The 18120-nt window shown below is 53.0% G+C and overlaps 1 protein-coding gene across 1 annotated transcript in view; it reads right to left on the bottom strand.

Annotated features, from left to right (window-relative positions):
* The window catches only part of Scn4b (sodium voltage-gated channel beta subunit 4), a 15079-nt gene extending 5507 nt beyond the window's left edge, over positions 1 to 9572 (bottom strand). Inside the window, exons 1-2 of the mRNA XM_005347225.3 lie at positions 8968 to 9572; positions 794 to 966 (exon numbers count right to left, since the gene is read on the bottom strand). Of these exons, the coding sequence (XP_005347282.1) occupies positions 794 to 966; positions 8968 to 9028 (234 nt within the window). The 5' untranslated portion in view covers positions 9029 to 9572. The remainder of the gene's footprint in view (positions 1 to 793; positions 967 to 8967) is intronic.
* Between the last annotated feature and the right edge of the window lie 8548 nt (positions 9573 to 18120).

Genomic DNA, 18120 nt, shown 5'->3' with positions numbered 1-18120 from the left:
ACATATACTCACATACACACTCTCACACACACATTCATGCACACACGCACACACTCACTCTCACACACACTCACACACATATACTCACATACACATTCATGCACACGCGCACACACTCACACACATACACACACATTCATGCACACGTGCACACACTCACTCTCACACACACACATATACTCACACACTCACACACTCTCTCACACACACATGCATGCACACGCATGCACACACACACACACACACACTCACTTCTCTCTGCACGTCCCACCCAGCCTTCACTCACACTGTACCCTCTACCTCACTGAATCTTCTCTTTCAATCAGGACCTGGATTGTTGCCACAGCTCTCTCCATCAGCACCCTCTAGGGCTGCACTCTTGGGGCTTCCCCATTTACTCTGGGAGAAGAACCCCCGCCAGGCTGCGAAGAACTCCATCCACATCTGTGATTGGCTCACCCTCTCTGGCTCCCTTTCCTGTCCTTCCAAACACTGCCCTCAGCCAACAGTTTCTTTCTCCTGATTGCTAAACTTTTAATTTCTCTGCAAATATACAAGTGGCAGGATTTCCTCAGGACAGGACAACAAAGTCTAGCCAAAATTACCAACAGACCCCAAATTCTTGCATCACCATGGGAACAGTCCTCCTGCATGGACTCTGAGAGAAAGGGTAACAAATGGTGGGTTCTTGGGATCGTCATGGTAGAGTTTATCCCAGAAGGGACTGGACCCTGGTCTTGAAGGCTTCCGCCCGTGAGAAACAGGCAGGGGAGGACATGAGCACCCCACTTACGATCTTGTACGTATCGGTGCTATTGTAGGACCACCTGAAGTAGAGATTCTCGAAGCCAAAACAGCTGGAGAAGGTGCAAGGCAGCAGGATCGCTGAGCCATTGATAGCGTAGATGGTGGTGGCCTTTCCCACAGACACCTCCAACGACCAGGACATAGGGAGCAGGAAGAGACCTGTACAAGGGACACAGCCTCCCTTAATACAACTCACGGGAAGCTCTTTAAGGGCACTCTCAGGCAGGGTGGAATGGCTTTGCCAATCAAAGAGGTCTTTGGCCTCCTCAGAAGGGAATGTGGTTCTCTACAGAATATCTATACGGCCTGGGCCACGCATTTCAGTATCATCTTGGCCTGATTAGCACTGAATTCTGAATCTCTTTCTTGGTGGCCCTGTGGTACTCAGAATGACCACGAGGGGTCACCCCAACCCAAGAAAAGGAGGGTCTGGTGGAATTTTGTTTTTTCTTCCCCTGTCCTGGAACCTGTGACTCCACCCCTTCACATGGGTCGAGAGGCAAGTAAGCACAGCTCTGGAACTCCCTTCGCCTGCAAGGTGTGGGGTGGAGGTTGGGTGGGGGGCGATGGGAAGCCTTCTCTAGATCGGAGCGCACCCCTGGTGGCATTTGGGAGTTGGCAGGTGAGGATCAGAACGTCGTCAGGTGGAAAGGCGTGACCGCCACAGTCCCCGCACTGGAACTAGGAGCCGAGAGACACTTTAGGGAAGGAGATTGCTTGGCTAGTGAGTCCAGTGCCTCCGACCACGCAAGGGGATCCCGAAGAGAGAAGGGCGACGAGCGGCCCGCTATGACGGAAACGTGGGCGCCGGGTGGACACAGACTGCTAGCGCCAGGACGCAGGATGGAGCAGGCAGAGCGCAACTCTGCGGAGGTCATTCGAACCTATTGAGGGCATGCAGCAGGGGCACAGACCCCTCCTGATCCCCATCACCCGGCAGCCACTCTCCGCACCCTCACCCTAAGAACCACAATGACAACCCCGCGGCGTCCCAGCACCCTCCACAGGGCATTCCCCTAACTCGCACACACCCTCCACACTCTGCCACCCCCCAACACAGACACACGCACGCACGCACACACGCGCACATACACACGCTCCACAGGACATCCCTCTGTCCCCCATACCTCCCCCGCACTACAACGCTCTGCCCCTCCCACACCTCCACCGCAGGACATCCCTCTGCCCCACCCCCACACCCAAACCGCAGGACACTCCTCTGCCCCACACCCCTACCGCAGGACATCCCTCTGCCCCCCCACCCCCACCGCAGAACATCCCTCTGCCCCACTCCCCACCGCAGGACATCCCTCTGCCCCACACCCCAACCACAGGACACCCCTCTGCCCCACACCCCCACCTCCACCGCAGAGCACCCCTCTGCCCTCACACCCCCACCGCAGGACGTCCTTCTGCCCCAGAAGACATTGCCCTCCTAGGAGGGCTCTTAAAGAATCTAATGCTTCTTTCCACACTTTCCTCCAGGAAACACTACTCTCCTTCAAGGTCGGTTCAGGTAGAAGATCCAGGACTGAACCATCACCTTTCCTTGCCCCTAGGGGAAATGAGCAGTCACTCCTATCTTAATTCTCAGGAAAGCCCTGTTTTCTAACTTAATTCCCTCCTGCTGCATCCGAAGTTATTTTCCTCTTGCTTTGCCCACAATAATGACCATGCTCCTAAATAACAGAGAAGCTCAGAGGAGTGCTGGTGACCCTGCTCCAGCTCTCAAGGGTCCCTTCCCCTTCCTTGTGTCCCCTTTGCTCCCACCCCCCCGCCACACACACACACACACACACACACACACACACACACTCACCAAGTCAGAAATTGCACCCTATGGCCCAGTAACCAATCCTGACTCCTGCCATGGCCAGTGATGACAACAGAGCAGATATTCATGAAGCATTTACGGTGTGCCTGGCGCCTTTCAGCCTTCTGCTACCCCATCATGTCTAGGATTATAGATCACACTGAAGAAGAAGCTAAGCCTAGAGAAGTCAGCGATTCCATTAAGGTCAGGGAGGAAAATGGTTCCAGCATCTCATGCTCCCAAAGCCAGGAAACCCCTCCACACATCCTAAAATAGGTGCATTTGCCCACTGCGGCTCCAACTCTTGCTAGTTTACTTGGATCAGCAACTGTGTCTGTCTGTCTGTCTCTGTCTGCCTGTCTGTGTATGCGTGCACACGCACACATACAATGCATCGAGAACTGAGAGGCATTAGAATCATCTGGGGAAAGGCATAGGCTGCTGTGGGTCGGCCCCTGGAGCTACTGACTATCTGAGTCTTCAGAGCTGGCCTCTCTCTGGAGCTCCCAGGGAACAGTGTGGGTGCGGACCACAAAGTGAAAATGACTGTGCTAGAGGGCTCCCACACAGTCACCCCCACTTCTAATAGGATACTAAATGGCAGGTACACTTGTTCTCATTGTACAAATGATGAAACTGAGGCTCAGAGAGGTGAAGTGATTTTCCCAGCGACCACACAGTGAAGGTCCTCTTTGGCGCTGGGGACCTACTGTGTGACAGGATGGGTGGACATTTCATCCTTGTCCTACGAAGTTGTCAGACCTCTTATTCCCAATAAATGCCTCAAAGAAATAAACCTATAAAAAGCCACATAACCAGAAAGTAAGTAGGCAGCTCAGAAACAGATCTGCTTTCCCCCATCTGAAAGAGCCATTCTGAAGGGGCTCAGTGCTCCCGAGGGAGGCTGGTTCTTGTTTTATCTCTGCTGTCCCTCTACCCCAGCTCTCCCCCCGAGTATAGGAACAGGACAGCCATAGTTGTTCATTGTCCAGCCTAGAACCAGCACAAGAGGATGGGAGCCTGGAGCTCTGCTTTCAGGGCCTCCCAGAGCCCTCCAAACCCAGAACCAGGATGTAGAGCAGAAGACAAGGAAGCACTGAAGAAAGGCAGCTTCTGGGCTGGAGAGATGGCTCAGTAACAGTGATTGCCACGTAAGCATGAGGACCTCAGTTCAAATCCCCAGAACCCAAGTAAAAGCCAGTGTGTAGAATAAAGCATCAGTAATTCCAGTGTTAGCACAGGGAGATGGGTGACAGGAACAGGAGGAGTTCTGGAAGGTTGTGAGCCCGCTAGCCTGGTCTACGCAGCCAGAAAACAACAGAGAGATCCTGTCTCAAATGAGGTGGAAGGCAAGGATCAGCGGTGTCCTCTGACCTCCATGTACACACTGCTGCATGCCCGCAGTCACACATGAAAACATAAACACGTCCTTACAGTTGTAAAAAAAAAAAGAAGAAGAAGAAGAAGAAGCTTCCTAAATTGGATGTGATGGCTGGCACCGGGATTCCCAGCACTCAGCAAAGGCAGGAGGGTCACTGGGGTTCAGAGAGCAGCTTCTGCTGCAGCTGAAGACTCTGTCTCAAAAAAAAATAAAATAAAATAAAAGGAATGGAGAGTGGGAAGGAATTGTGGAAAAGAGGGAGGGAGGGAAGGAGGGAGGAGGCAAGCTCTCTGGAAATTCCTAGACTCTGGTTCTAAGCTAACACCTGAACCCAGGAATCAGGTCCTGATGATGACAAGGGACTCATCTCAAGGACCAGATTCCTCCCTCTAACTCCAGTTCAAATGAAAACTTGCAGAGCATAGGAACACATCAAAGGGACATGATCATCTGTTTGCTCTAGAGGAAGTGTCTTAAATAAGCCAGACTAGAACTTGCTCTGCAACCAAGAATGACCTTGAACTTGTCATCCACCTCCACCTCCTGAGGTGCTGGGATGACAAGCAAGTGCCCCCATGCTGCTTTAAGAAAATGCTTTAACTAGACTGAAGCAGAACAGAACAAACGAGAAGTTCAGAAGGAAGAACACTATTTCTTTAAGTTCTGGCTCACTGCATAGCCCGCATTTCTTCCTGATGCGGATGACTTAACTCTATCTAATACACTCAGGACTCTGAGTGAAGCACTGTCATATCCTCACCAGGCTAGAGCGGATAAAAGAAACCGGGTAGACATGGTTTCCACAGAGGCATCCCTGCCAGGGTGGAAACCTGGGAAACACTGGGCAAACCTGGCTACTTCTGCAATACGCTGCCCACCCAGCCAGATGCCGGGAAGTCCTGCCAGCTGTGTCTAGGAGGTCGGTGCACGAACTCCCATGATGCTGAGCTTGGAGAGGAGCACGGGTCAGGATCCACCAACAGGCCCCTGGAGGGCTACTTAAGCAGGTTGGCCAAAGCTAGAATGGACTGGTCAGCAGTCCCGAGGCAGGCCCCAGTCTGCCTGCTGACCTTGACAAAGTCAGAGATGCCACACGTCCTGCAGGCGCAACCCCAGAGCAGTGCAGGGAGGGCTGTAAACCTGTCTACCTCCCAAGCTTGGTGGGAAGCCAAAATATGGGGCTGTAAAACACAAGGACCTCAGGAAGAGAGCATACCAGGTAGAAGACATTGCTTAAAAGGGGCAAGGGGAACAGGGCTGTCTCAGTACCAGCACTGGATATAACCAGGATGCCACTAGTTTGTTTTTTAAGACCACTATCATCAACCAAGACTGTCTCCAGGCTACTCATACATTGATTTATTTCTTTTTTTTATTTATTTTTATTTTTTATTTTTATTTATTTATTAAAGATTTCTGTCTCTTCCCCGCCACCGCCTCTCAGTTCCCTCCCCCTCCCCCAATTAAGTACCCCCCCAGCCCAAAAAGCAATCAGTGTTCCCTGTCCTGTGGGAAGTCCAAGGAATTGATTTATTTCTTTACCCTCTACCACGTCTTGGATAATTTCTATGTGGCTATTTCCCTAAGTAAAGGACTTTCTTGCTTTGCCCAAAAGTTCCTTCTTTGGAATACCAGCACGGGTGTGTGGTTATGTCTGCCAGTTGGGCCTCTTTCTGGCCCTTCTGGCACTGTGGGACCAATGACGTCTCCTCTGTCAGAGGCCTGTGGATTCTCACAGCCTGGCTTTTCCTAAGTCATTTAGCCCTTCTCAGGAGCCATCTTCAGAGGACCCTAGCTCCTGCCACCCCAACGGGACTTCTTCCAGGGAGACAGACAGACTCAGAATTCACAAGTTGTACCAAAGTTTTTGACAAATATCTAGGGCTGTGGGCATGACTCAGTAAGGAAAGTGCTTACTAGCAAACATGAGTTCATTTTACCTGAAACCTTGTCAAAGAAAAAAAAAAGGGGTATGGTTTGTAATTCCAGAACCGAGAGGCAGAGACGGGAGCATGTCTTGGGCTCACTGGCCAGCCAGCTTTGCTATTCATCCAGAATCTCCAGGTCAAATGATAGAACCTGTGTCACCTGATCGATCACACACACTCACACACACACACACACACACACACACACACACACACGTACATACACATGGCTATCCTATTGAATATTCACACCAGCAGAAACCTGACGGCTATTGCCACCCACTGTAAGGTCGAAGCCAGGCTGGAAATGTTCCATAAGCTTTGCCCACACCCAGAGATCAGTCACACCCAGGTAGGGTAGGGGGCAGAAGGAGAACAGGATAGTGCCTGCTCTAAGTTTAGCTCCAAGGACTTGCGGGGCAGGCAGCGAGCAGAAGCTCAGCGGAGACTCTCTGGCCCCAGGGAAGGAGAATGGCTCAGAGTCAGAGCTTAAAGGAAGAAAGTGGGTCGGTGGAGGGCAGCCAGACAAGGACCCCTCCTGGGAGAGAGGCCTCCGGGGCCTGCGGAAGCAGGGCTGGGCCCCTGCAAGGCTCCTGGGCCCTATGGCAGAGGAAAGATTTCTGCTCCCTCACCCTAGGCAACCTACCTGCCTGCTTCCTGCCCACCCCCAGGAGCTTTGCCAGGATAGCAGCATGCCCCTGAGACAACGCTGGATCAGGGAAATCAGCTTCACAAACAAGTCCATCCAAACAGTAGGTCTTTTCTTTTCCTTAGAGGCCACTGGGCAGTGAGGTCAATCCACCACATCCAGGGCTTATGGGGATGTACCTACCTCCCCTCAAGGAGCAGCCACAGGGCAAAGGCGATTCCTCCAGGAGGTAGCCAGTCATAGGGTTTAGGGACCCAGCATTGCCTGCTCCCCAAAGCCTGCCTTCTGTTGATTCCAAGGGTTAATCATGTTTCCCAGATGCAGACCACCCCTGCCCCTCTTCTCCTCTTCCCCAGGATCGCCCAGTTTAGCCTTGCTGGTTTCTCCCTCTGAATGGGACTAAAAACCCTCTCTTTAATTGTGCGCTCATTAAACAAGCCTTAATAAATACATACCAGGGGAGAGAGGGTTGTGCAACACAGCGCCCTCACAAGTGATAATTAAACACAGATCATGGCAATTAAGCAAATCACGGAGCGAGGAAGGGGTGGGCAGAACAACACACTACCAGCTACATAGGAAAAGACCGGAACCCATATAAACCCAGTTGCAGCGATGAGGCCTTGGGAGCTACTTCTTGGGTTTAGAAAAGGCTAGCTTGTGTGTTATCAAAAACCACTGGGGGCTCAGTCCATGACACTGAGTTAACACGGAGAGACAGGGAGACTCCTGGAACAGTCTCCCCAGCTGTGTCAACAAAGGTCTAAGCACTCATCAAGCCCATAGCTTCCATACCAGGACCCAGGGCTTCACTCGTCCCCAAGCCCTACACAAGCCCCACTGACCTTCCCCCTCACCAGATGGCCTGGACTCTGTCCCACTTGACCATCAACTGGCCGTGTACCTTAGGCACGATACCATCCCTCTCTGGACCACACCTCCCTCACTTTTTGGAAAGCTCCATGCTGTGGTTTTCAAAGTCCCTGTCTGCTCATACCGGAGCTCTGCCCTGTTCTCCACTCACCTCACCCCACCCCCAGTTCCTAGAGCCCTCTTGGTTGCCTACAAAAGTCTGGTTCTACGAATATTCTAGTAGCAGTGCAAGGCCTGGCACTCTGTTGGCCAACCAGCCACAGGATAAGGAGACCTGTAACATACAGTGACTGGGTTAATGGCTGGAGTTTCGGTGCCACAGCAGGCCCTCACCCCTGCCATGGCCACAGGGGAGTCCTAGGATGATCCAAGTGGGAACTCCCATGGAATGACTCTATACCCATCCCACGAAGAGGAGCCCTAAACTTTAAGGAGTCACCGTGAAACCCTTATAATTTCTGTGCTGATGCTTACGGGACAAAGCACCAATGTCTTACACCCGGCCTCAGGGAGGTGAGTAAACCAGAGCTGAGGACCAAAAGAACGCTGCCCCCCACCACCCCTAACACCTGAGACGTACCCACAGGACAGGTCTGCACATGGCTGACAGGTGCAAGAGTGGTTTCTCTTAGAGGCCTCTGTCCCCTGCTTCCACCACAAATACCTCCACCAAGCACCTGACCCAATGCGGGGAGGGGGCTAGCTAGCCAAACCCAAATCTGACATATATAAACAAGAAGAGGCCCAGGTCCCAGAGATGGAGCTGGCTCACGTTGGAATTCAGGCTGTGATTTACATTCTGAACTAATAAATACCACTGCCTAATCTCTTGGAGTTTGACACTCAGAACCATCATGTGAATATTAATAGATGGTCATAATAGTCTATACCCTCTGCGTCCTCTGGACCTGACTCCTCTCTCCACACAGGCTTCCCCCAAACAAAGAGCCAGAGGCAGGCCAAAGAGGTCTTCCTCATAGAATCCCTTTACAGGAAGAGGGACAAGGCCCTTCTGAAAAGGTGGCTTTTGAATGGTCCTCTAGTTCCTTCCAAGCCCTTCCAGCATTTAACACAGAGTTACAGTGACACCAGAGAAGACAGAAGATGGAAGACCCTTGTCCCCCAGTGGTGCATCCCTGCTGCCAGGAAAGCAAGCCAATAGCTCCAGGCGAGTGTGGCAAACCCCCTGGAACTCCCACACTCCAGGCAGTAGACCCCTCCGCCAGCATGCCTGAACTCCGGGACTTAGAAGGATTCCCCTGCTGCAGCCCCAAGACCGGCTCCAAAAGGCACCGGAGGGAGCAGGAAACTCTGCTAGCATGACTGTGGGGGAGGGGGGGTGCACAGGGTTCCCAGGGAACGTAGTATCAAAGCTAAGAGCCCAGCAGGAAGATGGCCATCCACTCATTTGGTGCCACCTTGTCTAAGGTACCCCTCTTCTTCAGTGTCCTCTCCTTCGGGGTGGGGTGGGGGTAAGAAAGAGGCGAGAGAAAAGACAAAGCTGGAGCTGTCTTACCCAAAAGCCCAGTGCCCAGCCATCTCGCCAGGGTTTTGCCTCGGTCCCCAGCCCAGAACATGGTCCTGTTCTCTCCGGAGCGCTCCGAGGGCTTGGGATGAGATAGTGGGCACCCCCGCACTCTCCGCCCGAGGTCGGCTCTGGGCCCGGCAGCAGGCGGGGGTGCTCCGCGTAGCGGGTTGGGGCTCGGGAAAGTTAGCCGCGAGAGAGAGAGACGAGGGGGAGAACGAAGAGGGGGAGGCGCGCCCGACCGCCTCTTGGAGCCCGCTGCGGGCGCCGGGGCTGGAGGGGAGGAGGAGGAGTCGGAGCTGGAGGGAGGACGCCTGGGCGAGCGGCACTGCGATGCGCCTCTGCTCTGGAAGCGCTCCAGCCGCAGGAGGGGCGGCGTCCCCGCCGGTTTCTCACGGTGACGGATCAGGATCGTGGGGTCCAGCCCGGGCAGCCCTCTCCCTCTCCAGCCGGATAAGAATGTTGCGGTTTGGCACTGCAGGGCCGGCCCGCAGCCGCCCGCATCATCCCATGCGCCGAGCTGCCAATTAGGAGAAGAGTTCACGGGGGAGTAGAGGTGGAGCTTTTAGGTTTGTTGGAAGGCTGTTTTGTTCCGCGCAAAGAACACGAGTAAGGGCAGCGGCTGCCTCTCCCGGGACCGCGGGGAGGACGTCCGCAGTGGGCGCTGCCGCAGCCGGTGGGCGTGTGCCGGCTTGCCCGCTGCGGACTACCGGGTGCAGACCTGGACCCGCACGCGTCGCCTCCCGCCACGCCGCTCATTCTTTCTGTGGGTGGCTTTTAGGCCGTGGGAAACCGAGTTTCACCTGTAAATTGCCCCTGCACACCGCCCATTAACCCATTTCTGCAGACTCTATGCATGTTAGAGGGCTAGTGACAGACATTTGGAGAGAGCGTACTTTCCCCCTAGTGCTGAGCAGGAGGAGGAGGGGAGTGTCGGTAATCGTAAACACCAGGGATGCCCCTGAAGACCCCCCCCCCCCGTCAGCTATCCAAACCTTCAGGACAAATCTTCTCTATTTGGAGATCAGTTAAACCTTGGAAACACATCCTCCTTCCCTTCTGCGAGCATAGCACCACACCCGCCACCCATCTAGGCTTCAGTGCCATAAGAGACCCTTGAGGTTGTATGCAGAACGTTAAATGTCTGCGGGGAGAACCCTGCTGTTTTCTTCTTTAGCCTCGTCGTTGTCGTTGTCAAGGTAGTTAGTTGAACAACTCTGATGCCTGCATTTGCTGCTGGAGAACTCGGAACAAGGCCCACAACTTTCTGGAGAAGTCTCCGCTCCTCTGCCGGATGGTGACCTCATGATATTTACCTCCTGAGGTCATGAAAAACAGCATCATCCTCAACCCAGGATAACAGGGAGGACAGTCTCCCTGTTTTAGAGCACCTCATGCTGGTCCATGACTCCAGGGGACAGGAACAGGGAATGAACCTCCTCTCAGTTCTCAACAGTTTGGGGGCGGAATTGGGCTCCTCTCCTGTCTGTCCTCTGAAATGAGGAGTATATCCATTGACCCTCAGGCAAGCTTGATTGAGCAGGTTCCTGTGTATGCACTAGAGTTCCTGTTGATGAAGGACCAGCCACCAAAGCAAGGCAACTAGGGGAAAGTCTGAAAATTCCCATTTTGGACCAGACCTTCTAGATCATCCAAGAAAAGCAGTCAAAGGCAGAGGATAGGAGATAAACTTACTGTCCTGATTTGTTGTTGTTGTTTCTGTTGTTTTGTTTCTTATTTGGGGTTTGATTTTTTGTTTTTGTTTATTTTATTTGTTTGTTTATTTTGAGACAGGATTTCTCTGTGTAGCCCTATAGACCAGCAACATAGACTAGGCTGGGCTCCCAACTCAGAGAACCACCTGCCTCTGCCTCCTGAGTGCCGGGATTAAAGGTGTGAGTCACCATACCTAGCTGATTATCCTGATTTATAACCTACATTTAGACCCAAGTGCCTTTTGCTCTTGTATCTTGCCACAGGCCTTGCCAACATTAGAAGTGGGACTGGATGTGAAGTCCTGGAGAGATAAACACATGCTAACATGCTTAGCAGAGATCTAGGCACACAGGGTGAACACACAACACATCAAGTTCGCAGAACACAACAAGTTCACAGAAGCCTGGGGCCTCAGGGGCAAAGCCACGTCCAGGAGAAGCTTGACCTTTTCTTACCCCAGGAGGTCCTTCCACCCTGCAGACAAGGCCAGGTTCCACACTGCCCGTGTTATTTTTACAGCAGGGTCATGTTTCTCAGAGCAGTAAGCTGAAGTGAGAGGAGGTAAAGCCAAAAGGAAAGAAAGTGACCCCTGCCTGGAAAATGGTGGTGGGGGAGGGGGGCAGGAACTCCAGAGATATCTTTAGACCCTGGTGGCAGAGGAAGGTGACTAGTTCCCCTGAGTGCCCTCCCCCCACATCTCTTGCCGTTCCCTGGATTCTTTAGCTGAGAGGGCCCTTACCATGCCGTTGCCCACTGCCACGCATAAAGATGTGGGCCAGAGAAGGAGTATGTGTGGGCCAAGGCCACCTACAAAATCACAGGTTTCTCTCTACTCTTTGGTTTCTACACCCCACACACCTGACAGTTCTCTGAACACTAGCAGGGCCCCCGGCGGGACAGAACAAGGGCTTGGGAAACTCTAAGCTGTGGTGGCCTGAGAGGGTTTCACGTTTATAGAGCACCTCCCTCCAGACACTGCAGAAAGACACTGCAACAGAGCTAGGAGGTTCCTGAGGAGGCCAAGGGACACGGTGTGGAAGGCCCATCCCTTCTCCCCACGCTTGGGAAACGCTTAAGGAGGCCAAGCCTAGCCACTCCTTTTTCTATCAGAAGCCCCCAGTCACGGGAGAGCAAATGAAATGTCAGCTCCTTCCGGGAAGCTGGGTGTCTGGTGCCACAGGCCCACTGGTGCCCCTGGCCATCCTGATTCTTGGGAATGGGTGACACACCCAGGTCTGGGTGGCTTGGCTCAGAAGCCCCTCGAAGTCTGCAGGGACTTTGAGACGGGTTGGGTCAGAGACAAACAGCTGTCAGGGAATCGTCCATTTCTCAGGCTGGCAGAGATGGCCCAGGCTGACGTGGAAGGAGAGGCTTTCTTGGGAATTCAGGTAGGTGAGCACCCCCAATCAGACCAGACAACTGACTCAGCAGAAAACCCATTTTCCTAAGCCTCTTGAGGGGCTAGAATAGAGTTAGGGATGGGGGTGCTATTTCTGGAACAGGGGAGCATCTAGAGTATTCACTGAAGAGGGGGGCAGGACCACAGAAATGGAGACCTCAGAGTGGTTCTGATACCAGGAGATGCTCACTTGTTCAACAGGATCACCTTCTACAGGTGACCCTGGCCAGTGGATAGAAGACATCCTCTGTCAGTTCCCAGCAAGTGGGCCAGGACTCTGTGCCAGAGGGAAGGAAATCAGGCACAGGATGAGGTCTCCAGAGCTGTTTCAAGAGGCATTCTTCCTAAACTGCAGAAGCCTGGCAGGGCACTTCCTCCCCCTTGGGCTCCCCATTGCCCTTTTCCACTGCCTACTGCCTCTCCTGCCTCCTCCCCCAGAGGCCTTTGCACACTCTTCTCAGGACACTGCAGGTAACTGCAGGCACTGTGAGCACAGTACCACTGACTGAGGGCTCTGCAGAAGCTCGCCCTACACCCTCACCTTCTGGCTCCCTTCAGGCGCTGGATCCCTACCAAGAGCTGCCTCTGCGTCTTGCTTACCCTCAGTTCCTCTCAACTTGTAAACAGGGCCCCCATCTCAGCGCGACTACAACATCAGACTCTGCATTAAAGTTAAAAGCCCGCAAATTCTTCTGCCTCTTGGATGGGTGGGGGCTTTGGCTGATGCTGTCTGGACCAATGCTCTGGAACTTCTTTCTAGAGTATCTGAGACTACCGTTCAGCCCCTCCCCACTCACCCCCTTCCTTGGCTCAGTGGCTGCCTCATTCAGCCACTCCCTCGGCATGCACGGAAGTTTGGAAGGTGCTGAGAGAGTTAACAAGACAGCATGCACCAAACCAGCCCGCAGGCACGTGGCTGATCAGTCCAGCAAAGGATGCTGCATGGCCACCTCAGTTCAGGGCTCCCGGGGCATCAGTGAGTTGGTAGAAAGCTAAACTCTCACAGTCTCCCTTCTTGAGGAGAGTTCTTTCTTCTCACTGCCTCCACTTCCTATGGGCTCAGGGCATAGGCAGGTAAGCAGACACTCCCTCCATCCCTTCTTTCCTCACTTTCTGCCAGGTTCTGTCCAAACACCCTCTCGGGCAAAGGGGGATGGGGAGCCCCAGACGGATGAGCTCATTGGAAGGAGGAGGCAAAGGGAGGAGGGAGGGAACCATCCCTAGCTTGTCTCTCCTGGCCGGACAGTCCCAAGCTGGAGGGGGTGTGTGCCCACTTCTAGGAGCAGCTCAGAGACGGGTGAGTCCTGGGCATCTCTTTCTTGGGAAGTACACTGGGGTGGGAACTGAAGCCCCTGGGCAGAATCTTAGCCACCCTAACCAACACCCCAGAGCTATGTTTAACTCTGCTCCCTGGGTCACCAAGTACCCTGCTCTCTTATCCGTGGAGGACTAGGGCTCAAGAGGCTTGCGATCCAGAGGTTTGGGGAAGGTTTGTTATCCATTACAGCTGCTGTCTGTCAGGAAACTGGCCTATTAGCTAAGTGGCTACACGTGCTTCTGAAACAGGACCCTGTCCTGCCCCTCAAATGGGCACCAAATACCAAACTGTGTAGCTTGCCAGCCCGGACTCCCTAAATATTCCAATCCTGACATGTAAGGGGTGCGGGCAGCACGGAAAGGAGGTATGCCAGGAAGGAAGAGGGGACCGTGTGGAGAGGAGGGAACGGGGAGAAGAGAAGTGAAAAGGACACACGGGAGGGTGGAAGGCAGCTTCAGGAAGTTAGTGTGACCGGCTGAGGAGAAGCCATAGGACCGAGAGAGCTCAGGCAGGGAGGGTAGGGAGGCTCACAGGCTTGCAGTAGCGACAGGAGGAGCTAGTGGCCAAGGGGAGAAGGTGGGGAGAAGGTGGCCAGCAGAGGCCGCCACTGTACACAGAGAGCCAGGGAGTCAGAGCGCCAGCCCCAAATGGGACATCAGAGGGCTCTAGGAAAGCTTTGCCCCTGCTCCATTTGACCCCTACATCACCTGTGACCATTTTGGAGTCGGCTCCACTGGCCCTTCCTCCACCTGCCCCTAAGTCTTTGGACTGCGGAAAGCCACTCCCCTGTCCTCACGAATGTAAAGTGATGGCGTTGGCTTCGCGTGGCCCTGGTTTTTCCTAGCCATATCGCCTCGTTTGTACATATGCCTACTGCAGCAGAACTTTGTTTCCTCACCTGCAAGCAAAAGGAATGAGCATTTGGGGTGCGCCTTTATGCTTAGCTAGACTGACACAGAACGCGTCGCTCAGTGCCAGACACGACAGCTACTTAATAAATAGTGGCTGCCCCTAAGGTCTAGCCCAGTCATTCAAGCCCAGTCAGGTAGGACATGAACGCTATCCCTTGTCCGACCAACAGGGCCAGGTGCAGTGGAGAGGGACTGCAGTAGGGAAGTGGCAGACTGGCAGAGCCGGAGAGGTAAGAAGTAAAGAAAGGCCCCCAGGGGAGGGGCGAGGACTTTCATCTTTTATGTATGGTCTTATCTGTAAAGACAGGGGAATCCACAGCCCTGGCTGGCAGGCCAAAGGAAGCAAGTTAAACTTGGCTTGTCTTTGGAAAGACACTCCACAGGGTGCCGGGTCTCACATTTCTCCCCGTCTTCCAGCCTCTTTTCTCAGTCTACGCGGGCTGTGCCAACACTCCAACCCCAACCCCTTCGTGTGAAGAAGATGTGAGCAGGGAATATAGATAGGGCGGGTGAGACAGCTCCGGGGGTGCCTGTGGCCAAGCCTGACAATCTGAGTTCAGTCCCCAGGACCCACATGGTGGAGGGAGAGAACCGACTCCTGCAAGTTGCCCTCTGACCTCCACACGCGCGCGCGCACACACACACACATGCAAATGAACAAAAAATAAGTCAGTGTAAAAAGTGGGGTGCAAAGGAGGCCCAGGGAAGACCATGACTAAATAAAATGACGAAGGGATCGACATCAGTCTTATCATCTCCCAGCAAGCAAGGGTTAATCCTGCTTCTCTCCCGTGAGTCCTAAAACAAGGACTGGGAGGATTGTTGTCAGTAGTCCTAACGGTTACCTAATGGTACTACCCGACACTTGAACCTTCTTGACAACACCTCCAAGCTGTGCTTGAATATCTTCCGGAGTGGAGATCTCATTACCTCGGGAAATTCGTCGCCTGCACAGCTGACCTCCACTGGATCGATAGCCGCCTCTGCCAGCCAGGCCTAGTGTTTTGCCTTGGACGGAAGGAGAGCAGTCTGGCCCGCATGACCACAGCCTGCCCCGCTGTGTCTGCCAACAGCTGGGATGCACACTTCCCCTCCTGGCTAAGTGTACCCTCTTCCCTCTGCCTTTGTGCCTTTGTGCCCATGTGGGGGGAACCACTCAGCCTGTTGGGATAAATGGCTTATAGACACAATTAAGAAACAGAGGCAGCTGGAGTCAGAATAAAGGTGGCTTTGCCCCCTTCCATAGAATCCCAAGCAGCCAAACTCAGCGTTCAGGGTCTATTCAGTCCCTTTCCGTAGCACCTCTTGGACTTTTAAGGTCATCATTGCCAGAGAAGGAGAAACTGCGTCAACACGCCATCTACTCCCTGCTTTCTATGGATCTGCTCTCGGGCCCTCAGTTCTCCCTTCTTCACCCCCAGCCCTTCTCCCCCATCTTAGTCTGGGGTCTTTTCTGTCCTGTAGGAGAAAGGTCCTTGGCTGATTCCTCTGTATGTCACGTTAGAATTCAAGATGTGGGTCCCAGGCTGGGCGCCCTGCTCCTGGGTCCCTGGAACTCTCACCTGCTGGCTGGAGCCTCCCTTGAGAAGTAGCTGGCACCTTGGGTATGAGAAATGGCTAGAACCTGGCATGATTCCAAATGAGACTCGGTGAGAAGGAGGGAAGCGGCCAGGGCCCCTCCTGTAGAGGTCCCAGCAGAGGGAACGTTCTGAGTCCCAGAGGTGTCAGTGATGAAGGTGTGAAGGTCAGGAGACCTCATTGAAGCTGGTCCAGCTGTCATACATCCAGATGTCCAGTGTGCACCCCACCAAGCTGTGTCCTACTCTCTTCTCAGCTAACGGGGTGTGTGGATGCCACCCTTCCCCTGCAAGATGGGTGGGAGACCCATAACCTAAAAAGAGCAGGCATGCAAACCAATGTAAAGCAAGCCTGCGATGAGTGTGAAATGGAACTCAGAAGGAGAACCAAAGGAAAGTGGTCTTCTTGTCCATGGGTATCAGGTCAGCTTGGGAGAAAGACCTGGGCTCTAGTTCTGCCTCTGCTGTCGGCCAGCCCTGTGACTTCTCATCTCTGAACTTCATCATTGAAAACTGAGCCTTTAAGGAAGCATGTCGCTAGAAAGAGAAAGAGCAGGAGCTGGGCTGTCATAGGCTGCTGTGCTGAGCTAGGCCCTGCACTAGATGGGGGTTGTAGGAAGGGAAGAGTGGTAATTTTTGAACCCACTACAAGACCCTCTCTGTTCTTGATTCAACATGCAGCCTTAAGCAAATTCTGGTCCTCAGTTTCCCCTTTAGGACACTGAAAAGTCTTGGCTGTGAATTCTGTGGGGCTGGCCCTCCCATCCCTGAGGATTGGAAATATCTATTTGCTTGCTCCCTTTCTGTGGTCCATATTCCTATCCCACAAGTGGCTTCTCCTTAGGATTGTGAAGGAATAGGTTGGCTTGGTCCTCTCAGCTGGCTGAGAAACTCAGGAAACCAATGGCCTGACCAATCAGAGAAGGAGGTAGGATGTGGGGAAGTCTTCTCCCCCAAGGTAAGGAGCTGCAATCAAAACTATCCCATCTGAGCTCAAGCAGGTCAAAGACATCACACTAAGGTGAATGGCTGAATCCCCACCTCCTAGAAGTCAGGCCCAGTCCAAACCTTCCAAATGTTATTTAAGAGAGAGAGAGAGAGAGAGAGAGAGAGAGAGAGAGAGAGAGAGAGAGAGAGAGAGAATGAATGATTGATGGTGACATGGCCAAGCATCTGGTGCCTATGTCCATCCTGAAGGAACCAGATAGACTCCCTAGTGTCTCTTCTACTTAGTCTCTTGCCTCAGTTTCTCTTTCTGTTGAGTATGAAGACATCCTCTCTGACATACTGCTTTCAGGACTCAAGAGCTTCAGAGAATAGGTACCTTTCTAAACCAAGATCCTCTGGTTCTCCTAATGTTAGCCACACCAGCCACCTTTGCTTAACACTGCTGCTTCCTTCCTGATGTCTCACTCAGGTCACATCCGTGGTCGTAACAAGTATTAGGGCCACTAGTCCTGAGATCTTCCTAGAGTATTCCTGACCACTAACCACTAAGGAGGGTCTCCGGGTAGCCAGAGAACAGGCAGAAATGTTAGAGAAAAATGACCAGTTACTTACACACTTTCCCTGACATTCAGAAAGTTTAAGTCCCTAGACAGAAGGATAATCTTTGTCTTGAACATTGTTTACACTTTTAGCGTGTGTGTGTGTGTGTGTGTGTGTGTGTGTGTGTGTATGCAGGAGTTGGTTCTCTCCTTCTGTCATGTACGTCCCAGGCATGGAAGATGTTGGACTTTGTAACAAAGTACCTTTAGCCTCTGAGCCTTCTCTCTGGTCCTTGAATGTCTGAAGGCTGAGTCAGCACTATGTAAATAGGATACCATGATACAAATGCAGATGAAGACAGAGGCTGCCAGACAGAGGCTTCCCAGCAGCCACCCTCTCCACTGAAGCTGCACTGGGGCTCTCTGACCAGCTGCCATCCTCTCTTTCTGGATTCCAGAGCAAGTCCGAGAGCTGACTACCTAGTCAGACACTGCTAAGAAGCCGGGAGCAGGAAGGATGGTCCATCTGTCTATGGGAAGAGCAGGCGGCATCGGCAGAGCAGCCAGCCTTGGGTGCGTAAGGGTCATCTTCATCCCAGAAGTAACAGTAAGCGGATGCTCAGTCGCCTGTCTCAAAGTAAGCACTGTGGAGGACAGAGTCCTCTGGGGTCCAGGAGAGCAAGCAGATTGAAAAAACAAGAGTGGGCAGGTAGACTTCATTTTTTTTTTTTTTTTT

Source organism: Microtus ochrogaster, chromosome 5 (genome assembly GCF_000317375.1).
Source record: "Microtus ochrogaster isolate Prairie Vole_2 chromosome 5, MicOch1.0, whole genome shotgun sequence".
Taxonomy (NCBI): domain Eukaryota; kingdom Metazoa; phylum Chordata; class Mammalia; order Rodentia; family Cricetidae; genus Microtus; species Microtus ochrogaster.
Note: the sequence above shows the minus strand (reverse complement) of the source record. Positions and strands in the feature narration are given on the sequence as shown.